Source organism: Zymoseptoria tritici, chromosome 5, assembly GCF_000219625.1.
Source record: "Zymoseptoria tritici IPO323 chromosome 5, whole genome shotgun sequence".
Lineage (NCBI taxonomy): Eukaryota > Fungi > Ascomycota > Dothideomycetes > Mycosphaerellales > Mycosphaerellaceae > Zymoseptoria > Zymoseptoria tritici.
The window spans coordinates 327786-350201 of NC_018214.1; the positions used below are offsets into that span (position 1 = coordinate 327786).

A 22416-nucleotide genomic window follows, 5' to 3' on the forward strand; every position below is an offset into this window, starting at 1 on the left:
ACGCGGGTCTAAAGGGCGTAGGCGATATAGGCGAATTAAGGACTAGGCGGTTAGCGGCGACTTTCGAGCGGAGCCCGGTTATAACTTATAGTTTGGCGTAATTCTTACGCTTAGAGTAACAGCTCCTACACGCGCGTGAACGGCCTGTCTAGGTTTGTTAGCGGGGTCCGGCGGAAAATAGGCGGGATATATTGTATACTGCCGGTAGGACGTAGTCGATTCCGCTTTTAGCGCATAGCTCGTAATAGATAACGGGACGCGGCTAGTTCTAAGCGGGAGCCGCTAGAGGAGGAGCGGTAGCGGGCGCCGGCGGGTTGTTAGCGGGCGCCGGCGGGTTGTTAGCGGCTGGCGGGAAGGTAAGGGCGGGACCCGGGTTGTTATTCTAAGGATTGTTGTTGTTACCGAAAATAGACATTATCTGCGACTCCGTTAGAAAAGCACTAGGGTCCTAGATAAAAGCGAAGGACTCGAACCCTTAACCTTTAGGTTAAAAACTTACCTTAACGATTTAATAATGCTAGCAGTAGAAAAGAGGGGGGGGCAGGGTATTTATATGTAGCCCTAGGCTCTAAGGGCGTGTTTTCCGTGTATTGTTACTTTCTCGACAATACTAGAAAAGTAAAGAGATAGAGTGAAGTGCAGCGGGCTTATTGTGTCGGGATCCGACAGTTTTCGCCCGGACATACGACAATACTAGGAAAAGAGCGGACAATAGGAGTAAATTTCAGCTAATTAGACGATTGTAGTAGGTCTGAAGGTAGAGGGTAAATAGTCCGCTGCTTTTATGTCGGTTGCCGACGACTTTTCCGCGTACCGAGAGGAGGGGGGTATTGTAAGGGACTAGCGCCCTTTCTATAACACGTAGCGCAACCCCGTACTTTGTCTTAGCAGCCTACATCCTCTTCTGCGCTTACCGCGAGGTTTTAGGCTGCTTCCTTATCGAACTTGCTATATCCAACACAGACTCTAAACTCTCGTGTATACATTGTTCACCCGTGACACCCTCGATCCGTAAACACTAGGGATGTACATATCTTTACTATTACGCGGTCGATTTACTCCGTTTCTTTTTTAATAGCGCGCGCTCCTACTAATCTTAGTAATAGAGTGCCTCTGTTTTAACGTATAGGGAGTGCAGTTGCGCGGTCGTAGTAAAAAGTATTAGGTTTGGTGCTAAGCAGAATTCGGCGCTAAAATTTAGGGTCCTCTAACTAGCGCGTCGCTAGCGGCGGCGAACTTATATCGACTTTGTACCTATACCTCGCCTTAAAGGCATCGCATAATTATTATAATAACTATATAGAGTTAAAGGTTACTATCTCCGGTAAAGCGTAAAAAAAGAATAGTATAAATCGGTAGCGTAGTTGTAGAGTTATAGCCTACGTAAGAATTTACTAGCTGGCGAGTATAACTTTAGCTTATGCAAGCGCGAATTCGAAGACATTTAATAACCTTATATACTACCGACGACGATAACATTACAACTAGACGGTTAATCGACATAAATTTTAGACGAGTGCCGAGCGAATGTCTCTAGCTATAATATACTACAATATTAAGGTAATCGGAGTAGTAGTTGTTAAGCGCTAGCTTAGGAGGAAATACTCTAAACTTAGTAAAATTTCAACAACAACTCTACTACTAACGCTACTAAATTCGCCGTTTTCCTTAACCTCTACCGCTTTATATATTATAGCTCTGCCTCTAGCATAGCCTCTAACAAGTAAACGTACTTTAAGATGTTATCCTTATTCTGTAGCTGTCTCCGGATGCTAGTCTCCTTTATATTAACAGCTAACACCGAGTCCGGCTCTTCCTTAAGTATAGTAATACTCTAGAAGTTAGCAGCAAGGTTACTACTAATTGTCTTTAGCCGCTCGGCTATAGGCGGCTGCCTCTTACTAAGCTATTAACAGTACTTCTTAACGTTAGTTAGATTATCTATAGCCTGCTTTATAGTAGGGGCTAGTAGACTGCTACGTTATAAAGTATCCGTAGTAGCTACCGGCAAGGTAGGCTGTTAAGGCTATATTAGCGGCATTAACTAATATAGCGGCGGCTGCGGTTAAGGGTATTGTGCTGTTAGCGGCTCTATAACTGCTACCTTCTTCTTGCCCCTTGTAGCATCCTTATTTATCTATAGCACGTTCTCTACGATATGCTACGGCATATTATCCCTCGTAGTAGTGTTAGCTTTAATGCAATTATACTAGTCTATAAGGTGCTTAGCCTTAAGGCTATAGTAATAGCTACGAAACTGCAGACAGCTAATCTACTATATAGTCTTATTAGCACCGGTGCTATACTGCCTATTATAGCACTTATAAGCAGCTAACAACTTGCTAAACATGCCCTCGGTAGCAATAAATGCCTCCTTTAAACGGTTATTAGCTAGCTTCCTTCCCTTCTGTAGTATCGGCTCTTAACTAGGCTCTAATAGTATAAGGTCGTCGGATTCGAGCGTAGAGCTAGCGTTTAGCTTAACGTTCTGCTACTTCTCGTTTATTAAGAGCCTTATGTTGTAACCTAAGAAGTATATAATATATAGATCTAATGCCCTTATAAATGTTAGGATACTAGTGTCCTCGTTGTATTTAATATCTACCTTCTCTTAGCCCTTGCTATACTTATAAGCAGTTAGCTCTGCAGAGCGATTAACAAGCCGCTTTTTAAGGCTATGCTGCTATACATGCCCTGCTACTAAACCCCTTGCCTTTATAACTATATCCTAGAGTAGTACTCGGTTACTAGTGTATATATAGCTAAGATCCTTAAGTTTAATACTATTAAAGGTTACCCTATAGGTAACAAGGACGGAGTATTGCTCTAATAGCGTAGAGGTAGATTTAAGGCGTTTTAAGGACGATAAGGGCACCGGAGTTAACTGCGGCTAAGCGTCCTATAAAGGCTAGCTTAACGTTTCCTTAGACTACGTATTAACGGCGCTATCGTAGTCGGACGACTCTAAAAACATAACAAGGTTAGTTAGCTATATTAATAGATAGATCGTGTAACTTGCTAGCAATATTAGAGCTCTATAGTAGTAGACTTAGAGCCCTCTTCGATGTCGGCTTGCTAGCTAGTTTAGGCCCTTTATTAGCGGCGACCTCTGCAGCCCTCGCAACGGCTAGTTTAGTAGCTTTATTAGCTGCTTAGGCCTTCCTCTTAATAGCATTTACAGCAGTATAAGACGTGCCCTTAGGTACCGTCTAAGGTGCCTTTTTAGGTAGCATTTAAGCTGCTGTGCCGCTTGTTAGAGGCACTACTATATTGCTGCTAATATAGTTAGGAGGAAGCGTAAAGGTTACCGACTTCCTTCTCGTTCGTTTAGCCGGCGTTATTGTTGCCTCTACGCCCTTAGTCGACAACGCCCTTATACGTCTTCTTATAAGTATATAGCTAGTATTGTTATCGTCGCCGTTACGCTATATAGCCTCCTTAGTAGGGTCCCTATTGCTTAGAGTAATAACCTAAGTCTCTGTTAGTAGTTCCGGCTCCGGCTCTAGTATATCTAAGGATAGTAGTAACTATGTCTAAAACTACGAGTACGCGTCGTTAGGGAGGCTCTAAGGGAGGTCGGATAGCTCGCTATCGTTTATATAGTCGCTGCTGTGCGTAGAGTCGTCGATAACGCGTGTTAGGGAGTCCTACGAGTCTTAGTAAAAGAAAGTCGGCTGCGTCTCTACGTACGGGAGGCTTAAAAGTTTGAGGAGTAATTGCGCACCCGCTCTTAATAGTAAGGACAATGTTAATAGCTTAAAATAAAGAGAATGCACAGGAGGTAACGACGGTAACTTAGTTTAGTCGCTATTTATGTTGTAGTAGTAGTAGTAGACGTGTTGTAGTTTTGGTCAGCCCATTAAGAGAGGAAAGTTGGAGTTCGAATTTAGCTTGGCATTTCCCACCCCTTCTGCTTTCGAGAATAGCGTGAGACGGGAGCCGATGGATCCGCGGGTTTAAGCTGCTTCCAGCAAATGCCAAGAGGCATTTACAGCTACGTCACTTCAAGTCATCTTTATGAAGTGCTGGTAGATAGCTCCATCGCTTTGCCGGACAATACGAACGGCGTTGATAGCCAGGAGTAGCACAACGACGCGGTGTCGCGATGCCCGCTAACTTCCTCGAGCACTACCTCGGAAACCGATGGACACTGCATTACGCTTACTACGACCATAGTCCCACATCTTTAATGCGAAGCCTGATCCGGGCGATACAATCCATAACAGAGAAGAGCTAATATGCCATAGGTCGTCTGGCTCAACTGAGGATCGTCCTCCATCACTCTCATAATATAATGCATAGTCTGGTCAGGGTGTGTAACCATGGTCGCCTAAATCCAGACACTGCTTCGATGTCAGGAGATTTAGAAGAAGCGACGTGCAACTTCCTAAGAAAGATGTCCAGTACCGTGCTGCAGGCTAAAGGATCCTTTAGTTATGAATTGCTTAAGATCATCCGAGTGTTTTACGACGAAGTCAGCGGCGTCAAGCACAAGCGTAGCGACAACTTCGAGTAATATTAGGCCATTACTAAGAGCTTCGAGTAAGAGCAGGCGATCGCCAACCATCGGCGCTAAATTGAACGGTCAGACTCGCAACAGCTTCGAGCAATAAACAAGAGACCATCGGCGTTGAAATGGACGGCCAGACTCGCGACAGCACCGATCACAAGGGCGGTCTCGCTAGCGAGGGTAGCGATGCTGCGATGGCTGCAGACCCGCAAACTAACAGTCTCGTGTCATTGACTTCAGCTTGGCAAAGTCGTCGATGAGCTGTTGCACGGCTTTCTTGAGTTCCCGTGGTGCTCGTTCGAAGGCCATCCTAAAGCCGCATTAGACGATTGGTATTTCTACGGGTCTCGCCGGGCGCGAGTGGCATCGAATGTGCATCCGGAAATGGACCAGAGGGTTCTCCAACTGGCGTCTTAACAATAAGGCCGAGCTAGGAACGACGTCGGCCGAAATGAGGAGACGCGATCCGATGGGCACTTGACATAGCCATGGAGTAAAGAGAACTGCACATGCGTCGACAATGCAAAAGGGGTTCGGTCTGCCTAAGAGCGATAGGAATGTATTAGTTGGTGTAGGCGAGGGTGCTCCGCCGGCGACAATAACGCGGAATCTTTGAATGGCCAATGGGCTTGCTAAGGTATTTCGCGCGGCTGAACTAGCGTAGCTAGGTCGTCAGCTTGCGCAGCGCATACACTATTAACTTCTGGAGCAACACTATCACCAAGGGGGTTCGGATACCGATCGCTTCCTGACCCGGCACTAAGGCTCGGTATGTGGATCGCACGACCATAAATTGACGCATACTGACATATCGAAAGGATACACCGTCGAAAACTCCGAGCAGTAGCAGTGGCAAGTCGCTGGCAAACCTGTAGGTGGGTCTTTATATGCCTCTTACCTTCATATGCCTCTTACCTTCACATATGACAAGCTGACTAATATCGGACCCAAGCTGCACTCCTGCAAGACGACCTCGAGATGGCAGATATACTGCGCCGGCGATATGGAGACCTGCTCGGAGAGTTGCGCGTAGAGTGTAAGAAACTGCAAGAGATAGAGAACGAATTCGGGCGGCAGATCTTCGAAGCCGGTATAGCGCTAAGGATGCGTTAGGGTAAGGAGGGAAGATATAAGGAGGGCCGGAGGTCTGCAATTAAGGCAATCTGGGCGCTGGAGGATATGCAGGCGGTATGTGCTGCGAAGTTGGTAGTGGTGAGAGGCGGTATCCGCGATGTAGAAGAACTCGTCCGGAACTTAGGCCGGGGGCCCGGGTTGGCAGGGAGTAGGACGGTGGACGCGATTGACTGAGCGAGCATGAGGAGGAGATGCATGTGGAACTCGAGACTGGCAGAGGCATATGTAGACTGTCCGAATGTGCCTTGTGTGCTTTGACCCGACACTGTCGTCTTGCTCCTCCAACGAAACAGCTTTGATGGCCGCTCCTCGTACTAGTTGGCCGTAGCCTCCAGGCTGATGAGAATACAGGTTAATAAGAATACAGGCCATTCAGCTGCCGGACTGACTCGCCTACGGACTTGAACACGACAAACTCGGCGTCAGAATCCGCTTTGGAGTTTACTGCATCCTCCTCTGTATGTACGCTATTCGTTACATATGGGCTCCTACCAACTACTCAAAAAGTAAACAGAAAATGGAAATCCCTGCTAATACGGTCGCACTCGTAACCAAGGGCTAAAGACGATATCTCTCGGACCGTCGCTTAGAAAGATTGGCTTGGAAGGGCATTGGATTACATGTAGAACGAAACGGACGCCGCATATGGTCGTGCAAATGCTGCATTACATTCACGCCGCTAAAGTTACGCTCGAAACAAACAACAGCGACGACATCGGGAAAGTAGGGCAAGGTTTGATTGAGAGGAAGAGGAATTCCAATGCACGAGGATGGTATTATCGATATGGTGCGATAAGGAAAAGCGGTATAAGGAGGTGGAGCACAGAGAGGAGACTGCGTTGTTAACAGAGCGTGCGTTAAATAAGGAGGAATGGAGGAAAGTCCGCGAGGGACAATACATCGGCAGGAGGGTTGGGCTGGCCCAGACTGCTGCATCTGACGGGCAGAAAGAGCATCTCTTGCAAGTGGCAAACACGAGAGATAGTGAAAATAGTACGCAATTACTAACGGTCTCACGGCCACGTACGACAACCCGCATGTCTCTGGGACTTGGGAAAAGATCGACAAGCACGAGGATCGCAAAGGTATGTCAGAGTATAATATTTGGCAACCGGTTACTTGCCCTCGTACAGGCATGTGCGCTATCGTCCAGCCCTCGAACTCTTTAGCAGAGAAGCGCTCTTAGCATAAGAGTAGAGAGCTTTCTGACCGTAATTAAAAGGCTTTAGAGGATTTCCTAGGGAATGTCCATCTTAGCGAGCATCATGTGTCCTACGAAGGCTCCGACGACGATAGTTATAGCGCGGATAAAGCTTCTGTCAGAGATATTGGAGTAGATGTATCACTCCTTAATTCGACTTCTTGGAAGAACGGCGTGAGAGTTGAGGGCTTTCTAATCGTGATCAGAAGTCTTTGGACGACTTGCTTGGGAATATTTGTGCTGGCGATCACCCTAAATCCAACGAAGGCTCTAGTGATGGTTGTTATGATAGCGATGACGGGGTCGGTAGAGCAGCAGGAGACGACATGTTACCCGCGGTGAACGACCAGACACCGATCGTCGAGCTACCTATCCCAGCACAACATTCACATGTTCCACCAGATCCACGCCACTAGCAGTTTGGATCTATAACTGTCAAAGAGAACGAGGGAGGTCTCTAGAAGAAGCATAGGCCGGGTTAACTCAATTCCGCATTCGTGCCATCGTTTGCGTCGCCAGCTACGAGCCTGGGCTAACCAAAGGAGCGAGCAGACTAGATACCAGGAGAAATCTGGACTCCGGAATTGGGCAACAACAACTACGATCTCACAAGCTCTCCCAACCACAACGAAAGCTGGAGCACCACTAGTGAGTCGAGCGAGCCGAGAGCTGCGGGAGACCCCTTCTAAGGCACAGGTGACAGATTGGGTACTTCTGCCATAGACCAAACTGGCGGCGAAGATACTACCAAAGGTTGGGTCAGATGATCACCGCAACAATCTTCACGACGACACCGCAAATGGCATCCACAATGCTGGCGATGTAGCTGCGATTACGGCAACTTGAAGCATTCCGCGTCGGTTGCAGAACTATAGGACCCTCGTGGCTCCTGCACTGCGACGTAACACAACTCAACTTGTTGCGGTTTAGAGCCGCGCCAAGACTTGAAGGGCATTGTTGTCAACGGCGGCGCGGCGAATTCGATTATGCCAACAACAACCACCACCACATGCGGTCCGCCTTTCGATCGACCTCGGACGCAACGCTCTTTTCGATTTTGTGAGTGTGTTTTCCGTTGCATTAAGAATGTCCGACTAATATCGAAGTAACTCAGACATCCTCCCGTTTGCAAGCACTCTGCCTGGCATCGCGAACGAAAAGTATTCGCCGCGCCGTAAGCTTACTCCCGGAGGGTGCAGACGAAGGTATTGCTAGATGTTGCTAACGGCCTGCCCAGACCCAAATCCAAAATGGCGACTCTGCTGTTAGGTCTTTATAATACCTTGCGCGCGGATTTGCAAAGGGAGCTGGACCGTATGCGGGTCGAGCTCGAGCGCTTGAATAGCGAGGCGGAGATTAGCAAAGCGGCATTATAGGCGGACGAGGACCCGAACGGAGAACCGGAGGCGGAGCGGCCGACGTTAGAGGCGGTGGTGGCAATGGTGCAGAAGAGGAAGAAGTGTGAAAAGGACATCGCAGTAGTCGTGCATGGAATGGAGGAGGTTGGACGTCTTGCTGCAGCCGTCGCTGCGTTGCAGCTGGAGTAATAGCGGGTAATTTCGGTTAAGTCTGTTGGAGGAGCAGGTTACTAGAGTGAGTGTAGTGGGTCTGCGAATTGAATATAAAACTCTCCTCTTTCGGTATAACAGATTACTCGCCTCTGCGGTAGTAAAAGCCTATATACAGAACCAAGAGCCGTAAGCTAGTAATGAGAACGGAGGAGACAATCGTCACAGATGAAGCTGCGTAAGGCGCAGTACGAGGGCGATCGGAAGATGGGTACGCCTGATAAACTGGGTACGCCTGATGGACTGGATAACAGGCAGATACTGCGCACCGCCCCCGGCTGTGAGCTGAAGATTGTGTTAAAATCGTCCGCGCTCGGTCTGCAAACTAGAAGTACCCGTGACGAGAGCCAGCATTCATATGGTACTAACCTCACGACAGTGCTCTACGCGGAGCGGGCAAATGGTATGGATAGCATGGTGTGGTCGTCGGCGTGGGTGGGTTTCGAGAATCGGCTGCGAATAGCGGAAGTGTGTCTCCTCTGGTGCGAAAAAAAATGATAATCTCTCCGCTCATCGTCGAATGCCTCGTGTGATATTAACTTGACCTGTGATCTTGTACGTATCTATACATAGTTGGTAGGAGACGTGGATCCGACAAGATCCAGGCGGCAATGTCATCGAAGGGAGTGCATTCAGCCCATAATCGCCACAATAATCTGCGGCTGCGCTCTGCAGTTGGAGGGTAAAGCGATACTGCTTAGTTCTCCATAGCTAGGCCGACCGGTTCTCTCCCGCCAGGTGATCCCGCACGTACGCCGCGTGCTCGACTTCTACCGCGTTGGCACTCGACAAGATGCTGCCGTTCTTCTTGCCGGTGCGCGGGGTGATGCTTACGTCGTTGTTTGCCGCGGCACGGTCGTTACTGTTGCGGAGGAGTTCGGCTTCGTATTTGGAGAGTCGATCTCCGGCTGCCCTTTGGAGTTAGACGGTGAATTTTGCCTCTGGCCGCCAGAGCTTAATCCTCTAGAGCTGGGCGCGGAGGGTGTCAGAGACGAGGTGGATGTAGATAGCAGAGACTTGTCGGCGGCGTACTTCATACGCTTGTAGTAGCATACATCTTCGGGCATCGGGAGAGCTGAGGTCTCGTTGCGGCTAAAGAAGTCCGAGATGAATTCGTGTCCGTTTAAGGGGAGGGGGTGAATTTGCGGTCGTAGGAGGGGCGGAGATAGGAGACTTGGCTAGTAGTGCAGAGGCGGACGATGCGGGATCAGAGAAAGTCAACTCGAGGGTTAAGGGAGTTGTGGTAGGTATAGAAGGGCGGTAGATAGTTCGGTCGGCATAGGAGTAGCAGGTATTGCCTCTCGATCGCTGCTATACTCGAGGCTTATCGCTATGCATACCTAGAGGGAGTGAAGACCTTAGCCCACTCGAAGATGTCGGAGATAAAGCTTCGCTTACAGCGGCGTTAGAGAAATGGGGTTCGCTGGTGTTATCCAATTTGAAGCAATGAGTGGCAGTGGTTGTGTCGCAGATGATTACTACGGCGAACGACACAGTATGTGTGTCGGAAGGGTGACGCTTAGTTCAATAGAAGTAGCCGAGAATAAGTGGGACTTCGCAATAAATGGCGTCAAGCAGAGAAAACCAATCAGCAGTGGCGGATAATGGAGACGACCACTCGAGGTGGCGGATGCACGAGGGAGGTACAGCGTCCTTGCTGTGACTGCGGGCGGTGGAGCCGCGCATAAGAAGAATTAGAGGTGTGCGGGTATAGAACCAAGATTCGAAAAGACATCGACGCGAAGAGACAACCCGGAAGTCATTCGTAAGCGAATTGAAAGCGAAATCTAGTAGGCAGGAAGGTGGAGCTCGCATCGTTGCTTTCTGTTAAGATGTCACAGCGACAGGAAGGTGGATTGCATTGTGCCTGTTCTAATTGTACTCGACTCCAGTGTATTAATCCAGTGATGACTTGGTCGAGAAGACTACGCCGACCACTTTTTGCTTGCAGTGGCAACCAGCCATAGCCACTGGTCTGTCTCCGTGCCATTGACGAGTGTTCATCCACATGCCACATACACGAGGTGCTTGGTAAAGTCGTTGATTAATGGCCGAGAAATGTCTTGCTGGTGGCGAGGCTGGGATACAGGCTACTTGCAAGCTATCGACGATCGTCTACTTGAGGACTTGCCAATCGGTGGGGTACCTTAGGCTGACGCCTTTGCCGGGAGTAAGGTTTGGACCCAGAACAGCCATCAAAGGTCCAAACGGCGCGTAAGCAGTCCTGGTGGCTTAGAAGGGATAGGAGAGTAAGCGGAGAAAGTACATGTCCTTTGCGTGGAGTGTCGCGAGTGGATGGAGACGCAGTCAATCATACCGAGAAGGCGGGTCCGTAATCCACGGCGAGATTACTGTATAGTATACTAACAAGGCGAATGACATTGCGATACCAAAGCCTCGTCTCCGATCTGCTATAAGGACATTGTCGTTTAACGTCTAAGACTTTGGCAAGAAGGTAAGTCTCGGTCTTAATAAGCTTAGTCGACCGCTGGCATGTTCTCAGTAGATAGCAGGATAAACGAACATAGCACTAAGCAGTACCGCGATGTGCAGCATTAGTAGCACAGATTGGAGCGTTAATTAAGCATACGAGAGCCAAGATGTGATGTAATTGTGACGAAGCGCGATGTCTGGCTCCAGTAGTCTAATCCATTCCAGCAGAATGTAGACGTGACAAAGGTAAGCGAATCAAAATGGACATAAACTATTAGGTGTGCTCCTATTCGCTGCTTGAGAGTCGTTCGGTCGTGAGATGCCAGCAAAAGGAGAACTTCGGGAGCAAGAGACCGCTGTCGCGAAGCTGAACACGGCTGGTCTAGCCATGGATTTGAGCCAACAATGCGAAAGAGGGTGCTGTACCATTCGCGTCTGTCCGCAGAGGAAACGCCAGTCGTGTATACAGGCTGCAGTCGCCAGTCGGAGGTAGTCATACGAGCTTCCACATCTCGTGACTGGCACCCAAAGATTTGTCCGATTCCACCCTCACATACTGTTGAGCTCCAGATAGTAACAGATAAGATAGGTAGTACGAGACCGGAAGTGGATTAGTGATGCGGTTGATGTTAAAAGCTTACATTTCGAGGCTCTTGAAGGGGAGGTGTTGCACCACCGCAGTCTTTTAACGTAGCCTAATTCATGTAGTACTGACGATAGGTGGTAGCGGCCGTATTATTGCGGCCGCAGCAGCAGTCGAGAATGCAGTTAACAGCTTACAAAGATGTCCCGTCTTAGCAACTTAGTGCAAACCTCGATCCGAGTGGAGCGCTAGATCGTCCGTGTACACCTCTCTACTGCAATGCAATGCCTCTTTTAACGATCGATTCCAGCTCCGCGAGACGCATCGGAATGACTCTCGGCTCTTGTCCTTTCTGGAGGCCCTAGGGAGAGATAACTCCGACATAGCTCGTAGTTTGGAGTAGATGCCGAGGGAGGTGGATAGGCATCGATGAGCGAGTCCAGCTGTGTGCTCTAATATCGTCCTAGTGAGGGATCGGTGGCACGATGGTAGATCGATGTATGATGTGGGCAGGACGGGATAAACGTGATGAAGGTTTTGTGTCCTGGACGCCAGGGTAGTTGGTGTGACAGCGGCCAATCGTAAAAGTGATGAAGGTGTGGACACCTCAGCGGTGGGATAGGCTTGAACAGAATAAGGTACCCTAAGGTAGTGTAGAGTGGGGAGAAATTATAGTAGGGCTGATGGAGCTTAAAATTACGGGCCGCCTAGCCGCCCAACCGTCGAGCCTCGCTGCTTCAAGCCATACATGGGTCATTGCTCTGAACTGACGATGCAGAATGGATTGTCACGTATGATAGAGACGTGAGTGAGAGGATTAAACGGTTTGCCGTTGGGCACGATCGGTGCTCGTCCAAGGGACAATGTAGAGGTGGGATGCGAGAATGTAAAATGATTGCGCGGTGGACATCTAGCTCGTCATTAGTTGGTGGTTAGAATGTGGGAAGTGATGGGCATACATTTTGATTGTTGATGTGTGATGCGGTCAGAATCTTCGCAGTGGTTGGAGCTTTTGAGGGAGTGAAGGCACGGGTTGAGTTGTGAAACAAGAGAGGAGATTTTCTTTTGGTTGCTACGAGCGTAATAGTACTCTGAGCACATATGTATCGGCCAAAGAATCGTGGACTGTTCGATGTTCCTGCCGCTCAATCTCCTTGATCGAAACGTGGGATTCATGCCGAGGATTATGGCAGTGATTCGGAATGGACTGAAGTGATGTGAAGATAGGAGGTCGCTTGATGATGCATAAGGACCGTGATCGCTGCTAGCAACGCCACGATGCAAACAAGCCTTGCGCAACAAGCTTCGGTTGTCGGCACATCATTGTCGATCAGTTCTGGCACTGTTGATCCCCCAACTTGATTTCGATAGTTCGATGGGAACTGCCGGTAAGGAGGGCCAGGTCAACGATACAAGCGGAATATGGCTTGCGGGGTTTGCACGCTGCTCTTCTAGAGGACCACATGCCTTGGGACACTAATGAGCATTGAGGTCGAAAGTCGATCGGTTTACGGATTTGAAATGACCCCGCGGGAGTAGTTGTGGAATTGCTTCTTTGGGCCGAACAACATCGAAGGAGAAGTTCCCACGGGAATCGCAAGTTCCGTTCGAGATCGAAGCACTCTCGAGAGAACTCTTGGAGAACGGAATTGAGCCTAGCTTCCATCTCGCGCCGCAGGCTGCTTGTTGTGAATGTGTGACCAGATCGACGGCACGGTTGGCCGCCAGATTTGTGTACGATGCAACTGAAAGCTGTGCAGTTGAACCTTGGATTGTCTCTGGGATGGAAAGGTGTGGAATGCATGTTCATGGTCTCGAGATTCGGCTCATCCTGGTGGGGAAGTGTTAGAATGCATGTTCGTGCTCTTGGAGATTCCGATCACTCCTGTCTGAGCTGCGCTGGCGATCGTATTTCCCGTTCGAGCGAGAGCCGGCCATAGGGCGAGGCAGAAAGGACTGGCCGTGACGATTTTCGGAAGGAGTGTGAGGAGTGGAAGAGCGATGAAGGAGGCAAGGAGATCGAAGAGCTGTCGCCTCGAATTCACCGGCCGGACGGTCTGAAAAGTCCTCCTAGCATGCTTTCAATTACGCGTGATGATGAATGACGACACACCTCACCTCGCGCTGCGTCTTTTCGTACCGTAGCTGATCCTTGACAACTCTCATACGGTTGGAAGTGCATATACTGTATGCTAGAGTGCGTGCTGTCTCGTTGAAGCACTGAGATGGCACCCCGACACCCATCAACCGAGACCGAAGAAGAGAAGCTCGCAAGAAAACGTTTCGTGAATGCTGAAGATCAGCGCGCCGCCAGACACCGCAAGGCACAGTCAAAGATTCAGTGACAGCAATCAAGATGGGAACTGCCGGCCCCGACTCACCTCGATGTCTTGTCTTCCATACCAATCATTGGACAGCCATTCTCATCGCGGCCTTGAGTGTCGAGGAGAGGTCTCGCGGATGCAGCACTGAATGAAGCCTTCGGCAGATCAATTGCTGCTTGGGATCGACTAATTATCCCTTTCTGCTTGTGTCTCCACAGCTAGGGCTACGATATATGCTACTACCTACGAGGCCATTCTATTCAGACCTGTATTCAGGACCGCAATGACACTCGGCCGTCCTTTCAACCGCAACGTCGTGCTCAAACCGTCTCGACTCAGTTTCAACAGGAAGACCATCGGTTCCGACCCACGCCCCATGTCTCCAAGCCCATACACGTCCCGACGCCCCCCGGTCGCCACGAGTACAGACTGCCTATCGCGGAACACGATATCTCCACCATCAGTACTCAGGGCTCGACCAGGAAAGACCGAGAATGACCAGGAAAGACCGAGAATCCGGCGGGCCAGTAACGCCTCGCTCAGAAACATACAAGAGCCAGTCCAGAACGATAGCCACGATCCTCGAGCGCCGACCGAAGACTTCGAGCCTCTTACAATACGAGGCGACGGAAGAGAGCGGGACTTCCGTCCGCAGCGTCACAAGCAGACAGAGGCATCCAAAGGCGATCATCGCAAAAGTACGACTGGTATGCTCAGCGGCTCCATAGTCTCCAGACCTGCCGAGAATCGATCCGGTCACCTTCCGCCGTGTCTCCAGGCGTGCCAGCATTTTATCGATTATCAAGGCGAGGGTCGTTCCGGTCGACTCATTCGTAATCCGAGTCATCGCGAGTTGCTCCAGGATCTGCATTCCGTCGATGTACAACAACGAGTGCAGCCTCGCCAGCGCCGCGAGATCATTCGCAGTCTCGTTTGCGGCAGACCCAAAACGGATTTCACATCCGCCGATCGACTTCGGGAGCTCGCTGCAGGTCGGTCCACTCTCAGAGAGTTCGCCACCGAAGCATTCCCTTTGCAGCATTTCGACATCACATGCACGCTGTCCCGCCCCCAGAAAAGCCCGTCTCGCGGTATCTGCAAAGGTCTGCAGGCTATGTCGGTAACGTTCAACGGAGCCACGGTGGGCCTCTGCCAGCCCGCGGACTTCCTCAATTTTGTCCCGATGCTCACCCGCCTTCGTCTCCGCGGATTGTTCGAGTTCAATAACCCTCTTATTGCAGCTTCTCAACAACCTCTGGGCCTCCGCCGCCCCCCCTGTCTTTTCATTTAAGGCCAGGTCTTTTGCTTCGAATGCCTTCTTCTGCTTGCACAGCGACTCATTCGCGGACAACAAAGCACTCTTCAAGGTCAAGGTCTCTTTGTCCAGAGAGTCGCGGCGCTTAATCAAGGAACGGACCTGCAACTGCAGATCAACGGCTCGACTGTCCAGCCGCGCCAGGTGCCCATCCGCCTCTGCAGCTTCGTCTCTCACAGTCTCAATATCGAGCCTCAATGTATCGCGCTCGTTTCTCCCCTCGACCATACAACAGAAGGCTTCATCTCGGTCGTCGTTCGCCAAATTACGGTCTTTCGTCAACCTACCACAGGCGTCCTCGGCTTGCTTCATCTTTGCTGCGTTCCAGGGTTTCCAGCTCATCGTGACGCAGAACAGAAGTGCACATTGACTTTGTCTAGAGCATCATGACACGAGTACAATGAGTATTACAGGGTAACGTTTTCTTCATTCTCGAAAGCCAGAGCGATCTCGACCAAAGGCCGAAATTTCATAACCTTATCGTCAGTCGAGCTCAGAGACGAGCGGAACGAAGCTAATCGAAGACTCTATCGTCCTCGAGGGAGGCGAGAAGAAGCGAGACCATGCTCTCCCGCCACTCCATCACCTCGCGCCAGAGGAAGTCGACGGAGTTCTTATCCTCACTCATTCGCTGCTCAGCGCGAAGCGCCCTCAGCTCCTTCACCCTCTCCGCAAAAGTATCCAGCTGCCTCTTGCAATTTGGGACGGCCGAGGCCGCCGCAGCCAACGCCGCTCTCTTCACCCCAAGCACGAGCTTCAACCGTGCAACCTCGTCGCGGTCAACCTCCCACCAGTTCTTCTTTCCGATCTCGACCCAGTCTTTCTCAGCCTTCACCACGGCTTCCTCCAAAGCAGGAATCATCATCAACGCTTGCTTCGCGCCAGCGAGCCGCTCTCGCAACAGTCCAACACGCCCCGCAGTCATGCTCAACTGCAAATCCCGCGCGGTCGCGCTCGCCGGCGCAGCGCGGCTCGCTTCCAGATCCACGAGGCCGATCATCGTCACTACTTCGGTCCATGCCTCTGGGAATATTGGTCAGTCGATGTGCATGAGTATGTGGATGGGAGACTCACCGTCGTCAAGGTCTCTCGCCTTCACGCTGGTCGGCCCGAAGGCAAAGTCGTACAGCTTCACCGTCTTATCGTCGAAGTACGCTTCGCCGACGGTACCCTTCACCGCGTGCTCAGAGAGTCTATCGCCTACGCCGATGTCAGCATGTGAAAATTCGATCGTTGTCGAGGTGACCTACTAATCGCAAGCTCTGCCATGCCCGCAGCCACGCCCGACATCTTCAGAAATTCCACCGAGGCCTTCAATCACGGAGGTAAAGCTGCAAACGAAATTAGCAGGTGAAAGCGTGAGGATTGAGCTGAGTAGCTGGTGAGGTACTGACAGTTTCGAAAAGGAGAGAAAGTCTTCGTCGACGAGAAGACAGCAGTCCGCAGAAGGGATCAAGCGGAGAATTCGAAAAGAGCTTTCGACACGAGATTCAGTGTGTTGTTGTGTGATGAAGGAAGAATTCGCAAGATCTGAAACATACAAACACGAGCTTTACGCCAAGACGTCGACTTGTTGTGCAAGGACTTATGCATTAACTCCGCCGAGAGGTCGGCGATTGAGGACTGAACTTTTCGAATTCTTGACTTCTGCTTCTACAACAACATCAACAAACACCGCTGATCGAGCTGTCCTTCCCGCTTCGCTCTTTCCCTCCCTGTGGCCTGATCTTCCTCGCCGTCTGCTTTCGTTCCCTCTCTTCGGGAGAAATGTAAGTTCATCATCACCGCCGGCTTCACTTGCTACGCTTTCTGACATGACTTTGCAGATCTGCCTCCGGAATTCGTGGCTTCGGCGGATTCCCTTGCGAGATGGCGGCCTCTGCGACGACCGCGCTTGCTCCCCGCGCGCTCGACTTTCTGGACTTGACGGAGCTGGAGAACGCGACGATGATATTCGTCCTCGAGCCGGTGCCGGTGAATGGCAGGAACCTGGGTCGTGGTAAGCTGATCTCTTCCCTTACTCCGTTTTTATCTACTAAGCCATCGACAGTCGCGCGCAACGAGGTGCTGAACCTGATCGATGAGGTTGACCGCGAGGTCCTGCGTACGACTCCTGCGACTGCGACTCCGGCCGAGCTGAAGTACAGTATGGGTACGAAGAAGTTTGAGGTGTTGGTGAAGTTGAAAGAAGCGGCGGAAGAGGCGGAGAAGAAGATTGTGGAGTTGGAAGGAAAGTGCGGGGATGATGGAGAGAAGAAGAAAGAGCTTCGTGCTGCGAAGGAGAAGGTCTTGGAGTGTATGACTGAGGTCGAGAAGGCGGTGAAGAAGGTGGGTGCGATGGTTGTGCTGCGGAAGAGCGAGCGTGTGATGGCGGAGAGCGTGGGAGATCCGGATATCTTGTGGCGTGAGCAGTCGGAGTTCCGCGAGATGGGCATGGATGGAATTCTTGCCTGGGTCGATTTTGAAGTGTCGGAGATGGCTCGTCGAGTCTTCGCCTGATTGTCCTGACCTGGGACAGCTCTGGCGGCATGACGGTTAAGAACTTGAGCCTGATGGCCGAAGTAGCTCGGGCTGTAGTAGTATGGAATCTCCTCTCCTCTTGACATGTCCACTTCACAGAAATACCATCTTCGTGAGCTTGCTGACCATCCTCCTTCCCGATTCGGAAGGTGGGAGACTATCACATGCCGGCTTATGTAATCACGATAATCGCCTTGTCTTCATGCTTGCAACTTGCAAAGCGCTTGTATCTTCAAAGACATTCTATTCCGCTGAGCAGTAAAGAGTAGCAGCCGCCTTCGCACACGCCGTAAACCATGGTTTCGCCGCCATGCCCTCTTGTCTCTGCCAGTTGCTAGCGGCTCCCTATGCGTCCATGTCACTTCTCGCATGTCGATCGTAAGCCTGCGAACAGGATATGACTCACTAAGCAAGTATCCGTAAGCTCCAACGGAATCACTGCCCACGTGCGTGTCTGCCTGGATTTCGCAGAGACTGATTGGGCCTGAACTTTTTTTTCACGAGCCTGCAGCACTAGCGCGGTTTGAAGAGCTTGATTGTAGAAGCTTCCCTTTCTACTTAGTCGCTGCGCTTTCTGAGCATCTACTTCTACAACAACACCAACAACACCCTGAAGTCTTCGTTCCGCCTTGTGAACGATCGACTTCTTCTATCCCTGCAACCATCCTCACCTCAGCAATGTAAGCACATGGCTATCATTGACTCATCACATCTACCGATTCCAAGTGCTGATCAAAATTCACAGCATCGCCTCCAAGTGGTAATGGGCTTGGTGGAGCATTCCGAGGCGCCGGCCTCCCGCAAGCCTGGGCTCGACAACGATATCGCAGTCTCCGACGAGGTCGATGCTGCAGAGGATCAGCCTGCCCACAAGAGCGCAGATGCGCTCGATGACCACGTCTCTTCTAACGATGATGATGATCAGAAGGACAACGAGGACGACAACGACGAGGAAGACAGTGAGACTTTTAGTGCTGGTGGTGATAGTGAGAGTGAGGACTTCCACTTCAAAGAAGCAGTGGACGACGGCAGGCTCAGCAAGGTGGTGAAGTTCGAAATTCGTCAGTACAACAGCCCATCTTCCAAACGCACTCACTGACTCTCGTGCGCAGCCGACGAGAATACCAGGCTTGCTCTGGCCGGCGCTGGCATCAACACAGATGTGTACTTTCAAGGCAGATCCGATGAGACGGCGACCTTCGCTGCGGCTCCTTGCGGTGCTAACGCCAAGTATCTGACCTCCGGTAAGCGCCTCCGCTCTCTCTCCTTCGGTACATCCACTGATTTGCATCCTGCTAGATTCCTTCGACGAGGTCTGCACGCTCCTCGGACAAATGCAAGGTCATATCCAGGCCTCCCCCCTTCTGGTCAACAAGCAGCCAAGCTTGACTGCGGCCAGGATCGACCGGATGAAGACTGTATTGGACACTGCGAAAGCAATCAAAAATGCCGTGAAGTTGCCGCAACTCGAAGAGAACGAGGCGATGGCGGACAAATTGCTCAAGGAGGCACTGGTTAAGGGTGACAACAAGGCGTTGGAAGAGCAGTTGAGGGACGACTGGCTGCCGAAGAAGTCCAAACTGAAGGATGGAAAGGCAATTCTGGCGCCCGCGGAAGTGAGCATCGGCATTCTCAAGAGCGACCTTGAGGGACTTGCGGGCGTCATCAAGACCATGCTTGACCAGCGTAGGGGCCAGCGTGAGACTTCGATGCAGAGGGAAGAGGGCGACCAGCTGTTCCTCCTGCGCCAGCAGATGGAGTGGTGTGAGAAGGTGGTCGACGGCCTTCTGCTCTGGCTCGACCACGAGGTGGCGAAGTTCCGAGCGATCATCATCACCTGAGTCGAATGAGGTCGTTTGATAAGAAAGACCGCGAAACTTGGTAGTTTACATGGCTTGACTGCCGACGTAATGCTGAGGCCGAATGAAAGCGTCTTTTCTTATATCAAGTCAAGTCTCAAATGTGTGCCCGATACGCCTCCTTATGATACCTTCATGACGCAGTTGCTTGTGATCTCGTCTGCAGCCGACCACAGCGCTAGATGTCGGCGACACCCTGATGCCGCTACTTCCCCATACGGCAGGCGCCACCGTGCCAATGGCGAGCAGGCCTATGTACTCACATCCCGCGTATGCGAGGCAGAAGAATGCTCATTGCAGGCATTGAGCTAGTATCACCCAGGCCATGAACCATTTTTCGATCAGCAGACGCTCACACATGCTTGCAATCATCGTCACCGGCGCCTTGGTTGCAGCACGCCAAGGTTCTCTTGGCTTCTCGAATTCAGCGCTTGTTTGCTGCTTCGAGCTCCATCACTACAACAACAACCATTCTAAGGATGGCGATTCTGCACGTCATCAATTCGACTGACGCACACTCGCTGTCGCCCTCTTCTCTCCGAGACAAAGTACGTGCCCCATGCTGTTCGTACCGCGAGCAGAGGATTGCAGATACTGACTTCGACTGACAGGAGCTCAAGCAGAGCAGTGACTTTTCTGCAGAGGCTTCAGAGATGAACGGCCACGACGAGCCTTCTTCGGACGATGACTACCATGATGACCGTAGCGTTGCTTCGGACGACAGCGACTACCATGATGGCCGTAGCATTGCTTCGGACGACGACTTCACAGGCTTGGCTGCGGGTATGACCGGCGTCGACATTGGTAAGTCGAGCATGTGACTGCTGAGATGTGCGAGCTAACAGGAACGCAGAGGATTCAAACACCAAGAGTGCCTTGATAGGCGCTGGTATCACCGACCACGACTTCCGAAAGCTTCGCAGAGAGACTGTCGCATTCCTGAAGGCCCCATGCCCCCTCACCAGCACAGTCGAGGTCCTGAACAGCAGTAAGGCTTTCCCATAACTTGCTTGTACGCTCCATGATCTGACTCTTCCAACTAGCTGCGGTCGATCAAGCTCTATCCATCCTGGAACGTGTGGATCGGCACATCCAAGATACTGCACCAGTCACGTTGAGCGAGGACGATAGGGCAGTCAGCTTGACTGAAGCCAAGGTCAGAGAGATGAACACTGCGGTGGAAACCGCAAAAGTGTCGATGGTGCTCCTGTCCACAGCGAGAGACGATGTGGAAACCGCCGACGAGAAGAGGTTGAACATGGTCTTGCCCCCGGACAAGGCTCTCGAAGACAAGAAGCATCCATATACCAGGGCGATGGCGGATTTGAGGAAAAGCGAGACAGCGCTGAAGGAAACTGAGGAAAACTCACCCCAGACGGAGATAATGTTCAACGCGTGCAAGGGTAAGATCGCAGCCGCTTTGGGGTCAGTGCAGGTCAAGAGAGAATTGCGCGTTAGAGAGCGTGAGGGATCCGCGGATAAGTCGGAGGAAGTTCACCTCTGGTACCAACAGATGGAGTGGCGCGAGGTGGTGGTGGACTGTCTCCTTGTCTTCCTCCAGCAGGATGCGAACAATGTCAGGTTCGAGTGACTGCGATTCATGGTGCCGAACCAGGCGTGGCTTGAAGAGGATGCTGTCCATCATCAGGACATCGACCATGGTCCATGTGGACAAGCAGCTTAGCAGCATTAGCAATCATGAATGAGAAGCGCTCATTTCCACGTCCATGCTTTTTAACAGTCTCCACATGCGTCGTCTCCCTTCTACTCATTTGGCATCCCGTTTGCATGCATGCAGCGCCAAGGTTCTTCGGCCTTCTTTCGAAAGTTGCTCTCGTTTGCAAACTTGCAACTTCACAACAACAACATCCGGCAAAACGCGGTTTCTGCTCTGAACCTCTGTGACTCTCGTCTCCCTCTCTTTCGAAGAAGTAAGACCATTATCACCTTGGCATGAGCAGATTGTGATGTGCGAATGCTGACTTTGTCCGGCAGATCTTTCTCCGAGAAGTGACTGACTCGGCGGAACTTTTACGATATGGCGGCAAACGGGAACGACGCGGTCGACAAATTGACTGCCTCTGTGGCTGCGACTCGTCTCGGTCAGTCGGCCTGCACTCTCAGGATGATCACACGCTGACTGTGCCAATATGCTGTAGGCTCTCCTGACGTCGAATCCCGCCTGGCCGACGCCTCCGCGACCGCGGCAAACGAAGTCGGTACCGGAGATGAGGAGCATGCGGTGAACGCCTTGAGTTGGGTCGGCTTGGTTGAGTCTGGCTTGGAAGATGCGGCGGTCGCCTTTCTCTTGGGACCGACGCCGCTGAAGGCGAAAGCTCTGGGCAAGAGTGAGATGCACATTGCGATTGAGGCTATTCGAACCAGACTGACTCTGCTGTTACAGGAGGGATTGGGCAGGTGCTGAACGTCATCGACATGGTGGATGATGAGGTGCACGATACGGTGCCGGGAGGCTTGACCGCTGCCGATGCGCAGCACAGTATGGGTGCTCGGACGTACGGGAAGCTGCAGGAGGATATTGAGCAGGCGAAAGCTGCAGTCGTTGCGATGCAGGACGGAGAAGGATACGTGCTCGAAGTGGAGGAGAGTACGATCCGGGAGTGTATCGAGAAGGTTGGAAGAAAGGCGAAGAAGGTGGCGATGATGAAGGCCCGCCGTACGGCCGATCGGAAGACGTCGGTGGAGAATGGGGAAGACGCTGCGAAGTACTTGTGGCGTGAGCAGACCGAGTGGCGGGAGGATGCGATGCAGAATGTCGTTGACCTGTCGGTTGTGGAGGCCGCCGCTTTGAGCGACTTCCTTGCTGACCGTCGCTGAATCGGTGGCTGTTCGGGTTTGCTGCTGTGGTCGGAAGAGCCGCCGCGTTTGCTCGCCTCTCCTTGGGGCATGAGGAAAAGACCGCGAAACTCGGTAGTTTACCTGGCTGCACTGCCAGTATGATGCTGAGG

At 51.4% G+C, this 22416-nt stretch overlaps 6 protein-coding genes across 6 annotated transcripts; 4 read left to right on the top strand and 2 right to left on the bottom strand.

Annotated features, from left to right (window-relative positions):
• Window positions 1-8581: 8581 nt before the first annotated feature.
• On the top strand, window positions 8582-9460 carry MYCGRDRAFT_92980 (uncharacterized protein; the record flags this gene model as incomplete). The annotated part of the gene is made up of 3 exons (XM_003852002.1): window positions 8582-8624; window positions 8793-8881; window positions 9125-9460. The coding sequence occupies 3 exons, from the start codon at window positions 8582-8584 to the stop codon at window positions 9458-9460; spliced, it is 468 nt and encodes a 155-aa protein (XP_003852050.1).
• Window positions 9461-12773: 3313 nt separating this feature from the next.
• Window positions 12774-15410, bottom strand: MYCGRDRAFT_109348 (uncharacterized protein; the record flags this gene model as incomplete). The annotated part of the gene is made up of 4 exons (XM_003852720.1): window positions 12774-13260; window positions 13543-13614; window positions 13811-13897; window positions 14305-15410. The coding sequence occupies 4 exons, from the start codon at window positions 15408-15410 to the stop codon at window positions 13236-13238; spliced, it is 1290 nt and encodes a 429-aa protein (XP_003852768.1).
• A 172-nt stretch (window positions 15411-15582) lies between these two features.
• Window positions 15583-16358, bottom strand: MYCGRDRAFT_92982 (uncharacterized protein; the record flags this gene model as incomplete). Its single annotated transcript, XM_003852719.1, has 3 exons — window positions 15583-16091; window positions 16143-16268; window positions 16319-16358. The coding sequence occupies 3 exons, from the start codon at window positions 16356-16358 to the stop codon at window positions 15583-15585; spliced, it is 675 nt and encodes a 224-aa protein (XP_003852767.1).
• Window positions 16359-16937: 579 nt separating this feature from the next.
• Window positions 16938-17567, top strand: MYCGRDRAFT_92983 (uncharacterized protein; the record flags this gene model as incomplete). The annotated part of the gene is made up of 2 exons (XM_003852003.1): window positions 16938-17067; window positions 17119-17567. The coding sequence occupies 2 exons, from the start codon at window positions 16938-16940 to the stop codon at window positions 17565-17567; spliced, it is 579 nt and encodes a 192-aa protein (XP_003852051.1).
• Window positions 17568-18351: 784 nt separating this feature from the next.
• On the top strand, window positions 18352-19429 carry MYCGRDRAFT_92984 (uncharacterized protein; the record flags this gene model as incomplete). The annotated part of the gene is made up of 3 exons (XM_003852004.1): window positions 18352-18649; window positions 18701-18832; window positions 18888-19429. The coding sequence occupies 3 exons, from the start codon at window positions 18352-18354 to the stop codon at window positions 19427-19429; spliced, it is 972 nt and encodes a 323-aa protein (XP_003852052.1).
• A 497-nt stretch (window positions 19430-19926) lies between these two features.
• MYCGRDRAFT_92985 (uncharacterized protein) lies at window positions 19927-22285 on the top strand (the record flags this gene model as incomplete). Its single annotated transcript, XM_003852005.1, has 6 exons — window positions 19927-19995; window positions 20059-20251; window positions 20301-20435; window positions 20491-20850; window positions 21607-21795; window positions 21852-22285. The coding sequence occupies 6 exons, from the start codon at window positions 19927-19929 to the stop codon at window positions 22283-22285; spliced, it is 1380 nt and encodes a 459-aa protein (XP_003852053.1).
• Window positions 22286-22416: the final 131 nt, after the last annotated feature.